Here is an 11,244-nt window from a genome sequence, read left to right on the forward strand (position 1 = left end):
GCGCAAGGGAGGGAAATGGGATTAGGGAACTTTTTCAGTTGAATATCACTTTTATCTATAAATTTAACTTGAAAACATCTAAAGCAAATAGGGCATAATGTTAAAATTTTGTAAAGTTGAGTGATGTATGTGCAGGTGTTTGTCATATTTTTTGTACTCTTTCTGAATGTTTGAAATGTTTCACAATAAAATAAAGTACAAAAGATATTTTACATTATTTAGATCTTTGTGATGTATAGAGTTAATAATACGGCAAGTATTAGTTATAGGATAATATTTATTATTATATGAATAACAAATGTTATTAAATCGTGTGAACAAATAGAAGAAACTGTTTTTTTTTTTTTTTAAAGCCACCTTCTGGATTTTCTTATAGACCCTGACCCAGGCATAGTCATTAAATAATGCCAAACAAAGACAATACAGTTGTAGAGAGACACACAGCACATAACACGCAAAGCTGTTTCCATTAAGATAAGCATATGCTGAAAGATCAATTGTCAAATCATAGAGCCCAGGTTACACGACGAGTTTGGAGTTGTGGTCTGTTTGGAGAACCTTCCCTTGTATGAACAATACTACGAGGCGCTGCTGCATTTTCTGGTAAGGAAACAATTTTTACAGAACTCTCAGATTCCTCTATGTCCTCACTTTCTCTTTCAGGTGTATGGATGAGGGTCGCGCAGGCACAAGCACTGGTGGACTTTTTACACTCTAGGAGAGAGAGAATTCCTGGGGAAAAAGAGAAGCCAGTGAGAGTGATGAAGAAACAATGGAAAGTTACAGAAACATTTCCCTCTGTGTCAGCGGAAAGACTCCAACCCAAAGCCCAGTGGGTCGCCTTTGAACTGCCCCAAGTCATGGGGCGGGGTGAGCGGGGTGGTTAGTAGAAGAGATGGGAAGTGTATGCAGAAGAGCTTAAATGCTGTACATGTCAACAGCACCGAGGACTCATGTTGAAAGGAGACATGCTTCTGAATTTGTATGTGTTTTCCAAATGACATTTTAAAGACTTTTGAAGAAAAGAAAGGTCTCCAGTGTTGGCACATGGCCATTTAACATCAAAAATTGCTTGTCTCTGACCTCAAAGTGCCTTGGCACCACACTGGACACCCAAGGTACCCTGTCCCTCTCCACATCAGTAAACATTCCATATCAGCCACTCTCCTTCATCCTGACTTTGATGATTATCTCTGCCCTGAAGGGAGAAAAGTGTGAAAGACAGTAGAAACAGCAGAAATTAGAGCTGCCCTAGGAGCAAACTTATTGAACATTCCACACAGCTCTAATCTCCACCTCTACCCTTGGAGGGACTGTCCCCAAAGAGTGAGTCCACTTGAACTTTAGCCCTTTAAAACACAAGGTTGGCACCTTTTCCCCATGCCCCTTGCCCATCCTTTTTGACTCTCCTCTCTATCAGGTATGGACTGGTTCTTATTACCCACCGGAGGCCCTGAATATACTCACCAGAGGCCATAAAGAAGGAAACACTTAAGTAGGCAGTGAAAATGATCCAGGTGATCTTGTAAGTAGAGTAGTACACGGATTGACCTTGCTTTAGCTTTAGCTGATACAGTATGAGTGCACAGAGCAAAAGGATACCTTTCATAAAAGGAGGGGAAAAAAAGTCCCTTCTGAGAAACTTTGGCTCTTCTATTCAAGTCTCAACCCCAAATATGCCTGACTTCCAAGCTTCCACCCTGTACACCTGCACCTTGTCCAAAAACCAATCCCATTCAGTGGTAGATCCAATTCAGAAGCTGCATATCTGAGTCAAAGAGCTAGGAAGACTACAGTCTGGACCCATAAACCAAGTCTGTCCCCAAGCCTGTGTTAGGGGAACCAGGAAGTTACCTGTGAAGAAACTGAGGAATACAGTGATGAAGAAGACATATTTAGTTTGAGGAATGAAATAGGTAAATTCCAAACCCAGGAACAAGTTATGGACAAAGGAAAGGCTGAGACACAAAATCATCATGATCCTGACCACTTCCAGGCCATCTGTTGGAAAGCAGAAGCTGTGTTGAGAGAAGGACAGACATTTCTTCTAGGCTCATTTCCACCTGAGGACCACAAATTTCTAGGTAAAAATTGGAATGGGGTAAAAAGATTTGATTAAATAAAAAAGAGGGACAAGGGGAAAGAATTAAAAGGCAGGGATCCTTAAACTGAATGAGAGAACCAGAGGAAACTGCTCTCTATCTTGCTGTCTCTATAAGCTTCTTTTCCTTCTATTCTTTTGTCAGAACAGATTTCTTGTTAAATATAATTCATCCTGTCCTCCTCTAGTGGCAATACAAGATAGTTTCCTTGTCGCCAGTTACCTTTATTTTATGCCTTCATGTCCTAGATGTGCTGACCCACCCTGCTGCTACTGCCAACACTTCTCAAATGTCCAGCAATTAAGTCTGTGAACTTCTAAACTTTTCCCAAAAATATGCGAAATGGTGAGATTTTGGAGTTGGTCTTAACTGTTGATTATGGAACTGGGCACAGTGCACCCTGAGGAATTTGCCCCAGAGAACAATGAGTAAGCTGATGTGACCAATGGAAGTCAAGGAAAGATGAACCCTCCCATTCCACCCATCTCTTTCTAGGATGGTTCTGACCTTCTGGCCAAAGAGTAGTGCAACATATCCAAGGACTGTGGCTTATTGTATTTTTCTTTGTTTCCAATGTCAGTTCAACCCATTCTTCTCTGAGGATTCCTAGCGTCAAGAAGATTAAGGCCCATGAGGAGAAGAACATGTTGGTGGCCTGGATACCTCTGAGTGATACTTTTGCCATTGCGAGTGGGGATTTCAAGCTGAGACCACCACCAATATCTCACATCTCTCTTCTCTTATTTGATTACTTCTTCACAAGGGAAGAACAAAGTCTAAACTCTTAGTAATTGCTGAGGCACTGGAAGTGGTGGAGCTGATGTAGCCTATAAAACAGAGAAGATAAATCCCACTCCCCACTACTCCTGTATCTGGGCCAGGCTGCTGTCAGGTAGCCAACTGCCATGGAATCATCTATTGGCTTGACCCTTGACCCTGGTGACTAGTACAGTGGAAAGACCAAGGGGACTACAGGTCCTGAGTGAGTTGTCCTTTATAGAGCAAGATATAATATCACATATTAGACAGAGCTGCCAGATATGGTGATAACTAGAGGCCTTGAAAGAAGTTAAACATGCCTGACTGAAGAGGCCCAATTTTAGAGCCAGGGATCAGTGAAGAGCAGAAGGAATTCAAGATCATTGAAGGAGTAATCAGCCAGCTAGCATCACAAAAGGGAATGACCACTCAAAACTTAGGATGTTTTGGAGAAACTTGTGTCCTCATTTGGAGAGCCTAAAGAAGTCTAGTTAGGTGGGCCTCTAGGGAAATAGACCAGTGCCTCAAAGCCACAAGAAGTGGCTTGGAACACTGAAGCATTGCAGTCTAATATCATTTATAAGGCACAGACTATTATTTCTTGACTATTTAATCTGTAACGTGACAGAGAAAACATTTACTGATTTCTTGTGTAGAAAACCATGGTATGCAGTAAGCTCAGAGTCAAAAGACTTATATTAAAATCCTCCCTAAAAAAAGCTTTTTACTGAACTAAGATATAAGTTATACCTAATGGCCTCTCTTTGCCTATTTGACCTTATTGCAGTCTACAAACTGGCTTTCTTTCATTGCCTCAAACATGCTATGCCATCTTTCTTCTAGACCTCTGTACATATCTTGGTATATTTTTAAATTTATTTAAATTTTCTTAAAAACAATGCTCAATATACTTAATTTTACAAGGGGCACTTTGTAGTTAAGAAAATGGACTCAAGGGTCACCTGAGTGGCTTAGTTGGATGAGCAGCAAACTCTTGATTTCAACTCACATCATGATCTCAGGGTTGTGAGATCAAGCTTCTTATCAGTCTCCATGTTCAGAGGTGAGTCTACTTGAAATTCTCTCTCTCCCTTTCCCTCTGCCCCTCCACTCACATTCTTTCTCTCAAAAAAAGAAAAGAAAATGGACTCACGATCCTAGCTCTAAATCCTAGCTCTACCACCAAACAGCTTTGTGATCTTACAGATAATAATTTGTCCTACTACATAAGAAGTTTGTAGATTATAGGAGTTCAGAGATGTAAAGCACTTAAGAAGAGTTCTTGGCATGACAAATGATATGTAAGCAATTACCATAGCATTAATTTAGTCTCCCTGGGACAGCAACTCTTAAGGCAGAGAATTGTGTGTAGACAGTTTATTGGGGAGTATACCTAGCAGTCACACCTGCCAGTGTTTGTGGGAAGTAGATTTGAGCAGAATTTGAACTGAGATGTAGTTGCAACAAAAGAAACATTAGCCAACCACCACAGGAGCTCTGGATCTGGAGCAGATTTCTGGAGTCATCAGTTTGCCATGCAATGCAGGCTGTCCCTGGGCTGGTATCTCCGTTCTGTGTCCAGGACAATTCCTTTCTCTCGAAACTGCAAGCCTCAGTTCCATCACTTCTGGTGAGCATGGGAATAAGCTCCTATCCCTGCCCACTCCTATATCAGGGCCAGCTTGCTTTTAGGGCTGCCAACTGCCATGGAATCAACTATGGGTTGACCTTTGACCTTTGGGGACCAGTGTAGCAGAAAGACCAAGAGGGTTACTGGCATCCATGATAATTTATATTATTGTATTCTTACATATTGATGCTTTTATATCAATGTAATAGATCCTTATGAGTCAGATTCTGGGCTGAAATGTTTATATCTCTTTTAAACTTTAATAGGTAATGACACAAAGATATAAAGATGTAGCCAGATTAGAGAAACTTGTGAGATGTGATGGATTTGTGAGATACAAATCAAAGAAGAAATCATGTGCCCAGCTAGGGACAACAGTAGTCAATGATGCCGTTAAGTAAGGTGTAAAATGTGTGTGGAAGCACAAGTCTGGTGAGGAAGAAGCTAGTAAGTAAAAACTGGTTTGGGTTCAGTTTAAGGAATCTATGGCACATAAAATAGATAGAATTTAGTTCTGGAACTTGAAGACAGATTAGGGGTTACCAGCCTGGGGATGACCATTGAAACATGGGTGTGCATATCCCTAGACAGGGATGTGACAAAAGAAGGGTTAACTGTTGGCTATGTTTCTCACATTTTCATATCACTTTTCCTCCATCAGACCTCTTCTCAGGATTGCCTACGCAGAAAGGAGCTTCTTCCCTTCCAATGGGGAGCTCTAACCACTGTCATTCATGTTCCTCCAAGAGGATTGACTACTGATGTAGAAATTCCAGTATCACAAGGCAATATGCCTTACCATTGCTATAATAAGTTACAATAAGCTGCAAAAAAAAATGTTATTAAAGGCAAGTATTACCAAACTTGAAGCACACATATAAAAGTGTATCCATTGAAAGACCCCAGGTCCATTGGACCCTATGTAACCTACTCTAGACCTCAAACCAGGCTTCTCAGAATTGGTGAGGAGATGACTGAAGGCAAAGATTTGCAAAATTGAATTTATAATCCCCACTTCGTGTGACAATCAGAGACCTGGACTCAGAATTTTGCCTCATTTGTGGTGGTCTTTCCTTTTTGACCTGTCTATACCTCTTTCAGTTTCTGCTCAGAGGGATCTAAGTACTCAAACTTGAGTGATATGGCTTTTTCTCACCACCCTTGTAATTTCACTTTTTGTTAGACTGCTATTTTGTTATTTCCTTCTGACAAGAAACCACAGCAGAATTCTGTTCCTGCATTTGTGGGCTATTATACTAAAGAAGTTCCCTTCATGACCTCCAGAAGCATTTATACTCTCATTCCACTAGAGAGCCTTAGTTATATTCATATCAAAGAGAAAGCCTATTGCTGGATAAAAGAAGACATTTGAAAATACACATCCCTGACATGGGACTAATATCCAGCGTACATAAGGAACTGCTATAAATAAATATGAGAAAGAAAAGTTTTCCAGTAGGAAAATGTGTTAAACATATGAAACAGACACGTCACAAAGAGACTATCCAAACGGTCACTAAATATATATATTTATATATATATATAAATGGTCAAACTTATTTGTCATCAAGAAATTGAAGAAAGTACAGAAATGTTGAGCAATGTAGTGTGTGAAACATTCTCAAAGTGAAGAATTATGGAACAAAGGTGATTTGTCACTACCTGTATTACTTAAGCAGTTTCTGAATGCTCAAGCAGTTATAGGGCCTTTGAGAATATAATAGCCTCTAAGATACATCTATGAATAATAATGAAAAATGTAAAACATTTCCATGCATATCTTCCCTTTGTTCTCTTCAGAGAGAAAACTTTAGAAATTCTACCAGGGGGACGCCTGGGGGGCTCAGTGGTTGAGCATCTGCCTTCACCTCAGGGCATGACCCCGGGGTCCTGGGATCGAGTCCTGAATCAGGCTCCCTGCATGGAGCCTGCTTCTCCCTCTGCCTGTGTCTTTGCCTCTCTCTGTCTGTCTCTTATGAATAAATAAATAAAATATATATTTTTTAAATTTTTATTTATTTATGATAGTCACACAGAGAGAGAGAGAGAGAGGCAGAGACACAGGCAGAGGGAGAAGGCAGGCTCCATGCACCGGGAGCCCGATGTGGGATTCGATCCCGGGTCTCCAGGATCGGGCCCTGGGCTAAAGGCAGGCGCTAAACTGCTGCGCCACCCAGGGATCCCTAAAATATTTTTTAAAAGAAATTCTACCAAGTTTTCTGTTACATCACTATGGAATTAGTTCTTTGTAATATGTAAATTATGGAGAAGAATGAAAGAGGAACCTCTTGAATAGTCTGTGTGAATCAAAGCACATCCTTATAGCAAAGGATGCTATAAAGCAGGAAAAAAAGACCTGCACTCTACTTCCCATTCTGCCCCTAATGGGCCATTTATTTATTTATTTATTTATTTATTTATTTATTTATTTGAAAGGTCACTGTATCCTGACCATTTTTTCTTTAATTTAATCTTTTATATTATTATTTTTTAAGATTTTATTTATTTATTCATGAGAGACACAGAAAAAAAGGCAGAGACACAGGCAGAGGGAGAAGCAGGCTCCTCGCAGGGAGCCCAAAGTGACACTCAATCCTAGGACCCTGGGACTAGGACCTGAGCCAAAGGCAGACACTCAACCACTGAGCCACCCAAGCGTCCCTATTTTATGTTAAATTCAATTAACTAAATATAATGTATTATTGGTTTCAGAGGTAGAGGTCAGTGATTCATCAGTCTTATATAACACCCAGTGGCCATTCCATCATGTGCCCTCTTTAATGTCTATCACCCAGTTACCCCATCCCCCCACCTCCATCTCTTCCAGCGACCCTCAGTAACTGGCCATTTTTTTTTAGTGGGAAATTAACTTTCTTCTTTTGAACTTTAAGTTTAAATGAGATGATTTTATTTGTTCTTGCTCCATGTCTCAAGCAGTAACCTTCATGTTTGGGATAGTAAATCTCTGTGTGGGATATGAAAACTGTAGAGAAAGGAAATGAGAAGATCTGTGTCTTCATTCAGTAATTAGGATTTGCATGGCTGAAATCTGACCAAAGAGTAGGTAAGTACCTTCTTTCTCACTAGACTGGACAATATCTTTGTGGTGTTGGTATTGGAAGGGAATCTTATCATTCATTCAATCATTCACATTCGGGTCTCATTTTTTTAATAGAAATAAGCCTTTGAATACATATTATACATAACAATTAATGTCTCCTTTCTATACTTCTGCTCCACCCTGTGAATACTTTTGGAATTATTTGTCACATAATGTTAAAATATTTTGTATATATGTGTATTTTTCCTAGACCATAAGTTCCTATAAGACATATTTTTTTTTGTCACTAATAGAATCCTCAGTGTTTGGAATAGTACCTGTCACACAGTATTCAAGATTTGTCAGGGAGATGAATTTCCACTGAAATTCATGATGCCCTGACATTGATTAGACATACCCTAGCTTCCACCTTTCTCCACCCTGAAGTGTCCTGGGAGGGGGACATGTGAGTAAGGAAGCAGTACCTCCAAGATCTGACCTATGGTGTTAGAAACGTATTGGAAAAGGAGGACTTAGCTGTTTATGTTCTTCATCTCTACCCCCAGATACATGATTTCTATTTATATAATCACCAGTGCATTTTTACGTTTTACCTATTAGATGTTTTCTCCCCTCAGTTGTTAATACAAATTCTGTCTTCCACAGTTCATCCACTGTCTTCTCTCCTCCATCTCAACCCCTCCACTGTGATTTTTTTGCCATCATTTGGTTCTCTTGAGGGATGAGAAACTGGTCTTTCTTTGGCAGACTGTTGCTGCAGATGAAATGTATCAGAGGACCCAATGGGGAAAGAATCCTCTCTAACCACGGATGTGTATGACAATCAAGTGCGATTCCCTTCTACTTCTCTAACTGCAAGAGCAAGTTAAAAACATAGATCTTGGTAAAGCAAAACTTTTTAGTCTCTGATAACTTAGAAACTTTAGAAAAGAAGTTTGTTTAAAAAAAAAATGCAAAGAGGGGCATCTAAGTGGCTCAGTCAGGTGAGAGGCCAACTCTTGATTTCTGCTCAGGTCACAATCTTAGGGTCCTTGAGATCCAGCCTGGTGTGAAGCTCTGCTCTCAATGGGCAATCTGCTTTAGGATCCTGTCTCTCTCTCTCTCCCTCGACCCCTCCCTCCTCTCTCAAATAAATAAATATTTTTTGAAAGGCAAAGACATCTAAATTGTGAGAAACAAAGTATTTTGAATTATTACTAAAAAGAAAGGAAAAATTGAAATCAAAAAAGAAAAGAGAGCAACATGTGAAAGAATATGTAGGGAAAAAAAATCCGTAAATGTTATTATCTTACTACAGCAACTAATTTCCTTATGCTTGTTACCTTCTAGTTTCTGGTTAAGTGACACATGTTCAACATGGTTCTAAATGGTTGCAAACAAAATGTACTATATGCAGCTAATAGCATGAGCACTTAGAAACTCTGTAAAATGATAATTTAAATGAATGCACAGTAGTCCATTGTGTTGATATACAAAAGTATGTGATAACATTCTCCTGTCATAGTTTGTTTTCATGGATTATACTGGCACCCATCTTGAAAAATGGGTGGAATCAGAGGAGTTAAGGGATCATGCACCTGATTGCCTTTGGCACAGTGGTGCCCTCCTTATTCCTTGCCCTCATTATTCCTCCCAAAATACTCAATAGATATATTAGTATAATCTCTTTATATTTTATAAAACAATTTTGTGTATATTATTCGACCTTCAAAAAAAGTTAAAATTCAGATAGAACATATTAGAATTATGTCTGTCTTATCAATAAGAACTCTTACTTAGATAACTTGCACAAAGGCCACATAGCAGCTAGTCAATAACAGGAATGGATCTTAAAATATCTTCAAAATGAGCCCACGTGAGTTTTCTCTTTCTCTGAATATCCACTCCATGCATATTAGCCATCAAATTAGAAGCGTCCACAAAAGAAACATATGGCACAAATCATGAATCATGTCACTCATAAGACAGATAATAATGTAACGTCCAGTTATAATTTAAAAAATTGGCATCCTTTGGGGACTGTGTACCTGTGCACAAATGTTCTCTCACATGAAGGTATCCTAGAAAGTAGAAAGTATAATATTGTAGCATTCATGATTACAGTATTCACTTGTAAATAATTGAACATAGTCCCATCTGGGGCAATTAAAACTTTTCCTAAACAAAATGAACTCCAGAGACTATAAGGGAAAATGGAATAACTATGTATCTAAATCAGTGTCTATGTCACTTATTAGCTTGATTAGGCATCTCCATGATCCAAACAAGAATTTCGAGAACAAGAGCATTGTGAGCCTCAGTCTCCCAGGACCAAGAATTAATGGGCAATTCTTTATACTGTTCTGGGACTCTCAGCTGGATAAAGAGTTTTCCTTCACTTTAAAGGGAAAGGTGGCTACTTCCCCGAACTCCACCAGAAATACTGCAGTTTGGAATTGAGAGACCATATGCTAACGGGCCTCATATCCTGAGGACCTGGCTTGTCTGATGCCTGTCCTAGGAACATGTATTCAAGGCAACACTGTATGCTATTCCCTGTGCTGAAACAGCAATTCCTGACATCTTCCTAAAGGGAAAGACATAGAGAATCCATATGAAACCCTGGAGCACATGTATAAAAGTGGGATTTCCCCTTCTACCTGTTGGCCCTGATGGTAGTGATTGTGGTGTTTATGAGCAGATATTATCTACACAGCACGTGTTTATGGTCTGTGTCTAAACTTCCACTCAGATGATTTTTTTCCTGTTGCTCAGCTGCCCTATTCTCTTCTTCACTGGGATGTCCTCCTGAGTTTGGGTTGGGCCTGGGCTTCCAGGACAGGATCCTCTGAAGTACAGAAGTGGGTGATGACGTTTTGACATTTTCAAATGGAGAAAAAGCCCAGGATCTCTTGATTCTGTGCCCCTCTGGAATGCTTATTGAAATCAAAGATTATTTTTTTCAACCCCAGATCTATGGAATCAGAAGTGTAGGGGTTGGGGAGCGGACCCATTTTGCCAAGTTCCAGAAAGATTCTTCAACAGACTAACATTTAAGAATTTCTTGTAGTCATAGCACTGACTGCCTGGGAATGTTGCGGTACCTGGTCTTCAGATGTGTTCCTTATCCTTCTGGCCCCTTTCCACAAAGATCAGTCTTTGAGATGGAGTACAAGAAACCTACCTGTCCAGGAATCCTAAAATGAGAGGGGCTTTACTTCTGGGGCTTCTTTTTCATGAATTGCCTGAATATTTATGCAGATAATGAGTCTGGTGTATTTTTTAAAGAGGTCATTGAGAAAAAAGATTAGCAGATATTTTTCTAGCCACGTGTGCCAGCTTTATTACTGAGGGAAATCTTTGCTCCACATCGGTTTGCTTTTCTTTCTTATTTTTTCCGGTTTGCTTTTCGAGTACAATGATGTGGCTAAATCCTCTAGGAGACACTAAAAGTTCTCTTTATCTAAATCCAAATATAAGCAGCCACCTTCTAGACATGGGCTCTGGGATAAGGCTTTGTGGATTTGCTTCTTTGTGGATCTGCCACTTACCAGCTGTGTGGCCTTGAGCAAATTTCACAATCATGCTGAGCTTTGTAGTCTCAAGGATAATATGGAGTTCATTGACTACTTACTGCTAGCAAATGGGATAATGTTTACCAAATGTCTGGATAGGTAATCAACAAATATCAAGTCCATTCACCTTTTCTTCAC

General features: G+C 39.6%; 1 protein-coding gene across 5 annotated transcripts; it reads right to left on the bottom strand.

Moving 5' to 3' along the window:
* Positions 1-259: 259 nt before the first annotated feature.
* Positions 260-4,569, bottom strand: TMEM225 (transmembrane protein 225). 5 transcript variants are annotated; one of them, XM_038535828.1, is made up of 4 exons: positions 4,268-4,569; positions 1,855-2,001; positions 1,468-1,602; positions 260-732 (listed from the first exon to the last, which is right to left on the bottom strand). In XM_038535828.1, the coding sequence occupies exons 1-4, from the start codon at positions 4,497-4,499 to the stop codon at positions 506-508; spliced, it is 741 nt and encodes a 246-aa protein (XP_038391756.1). In that variant the 5' UTR covers positions 4,500-4,569; the 3' UTR covers positions 260-505. The 5 variants fall into 5 exon arrangements, with proteins under 5 accessions (XP_038391756.1, XP_038391757.1, XP_038391760.1 ...); XM_038535829.1 differs by lacking the exon at positions 4,268-4,569 and adding an exon at positions 2,610-3,020; XM_038535832.1 differs by lacking the exon at positions 4,268-4,569 and adding an exon at positions 2,610-2,766 and having other exon boundaries at positions 1,855-1,865.
* Positions 4,570-11,244: the final 6,675 nt, after the last annotated feature.

This window comes from Canis lupus, chromosome 5 (assembly GCF_011100685.1).
Source record: "Canis lupus familiaris isolate Mischka breed German Shepherd chromosome 5, alternate assembly UU_Cfam_GSD_1.0, whole genome shotgun sequence".
Taxonomy (NCBI): Eukaryota; Metazoa; Chordata; class Mammalia; order Carnivora; family Canidae; genus Canis; species Canis lupus.

Bases quoted from the DNA above. Each gene is read 5' to 3' on its own strand.
- TMEM225 (XM_038535828.1), bottom strand. From the start codon at position 4,499: ATGCTCACCAGAAGTGATGGAACTGAGGCTTGCAGTTTCGAGAGAAAG. The intron at 2,002-4,267 runs GTGTGACTGCTA...GCTTTCCAACAG, and splicing joins CTTCCCACAAACACTGGCAG to ATGGCCTGGAAGTGGTCAGG. The intron at 733-1,467 runs GTGAGTATATTC...CTTTTTCCCCAG, and splicing joins TTCCTTCTTTATGGCCTCTG to GAATTCTCTCTCTCCTAGAG.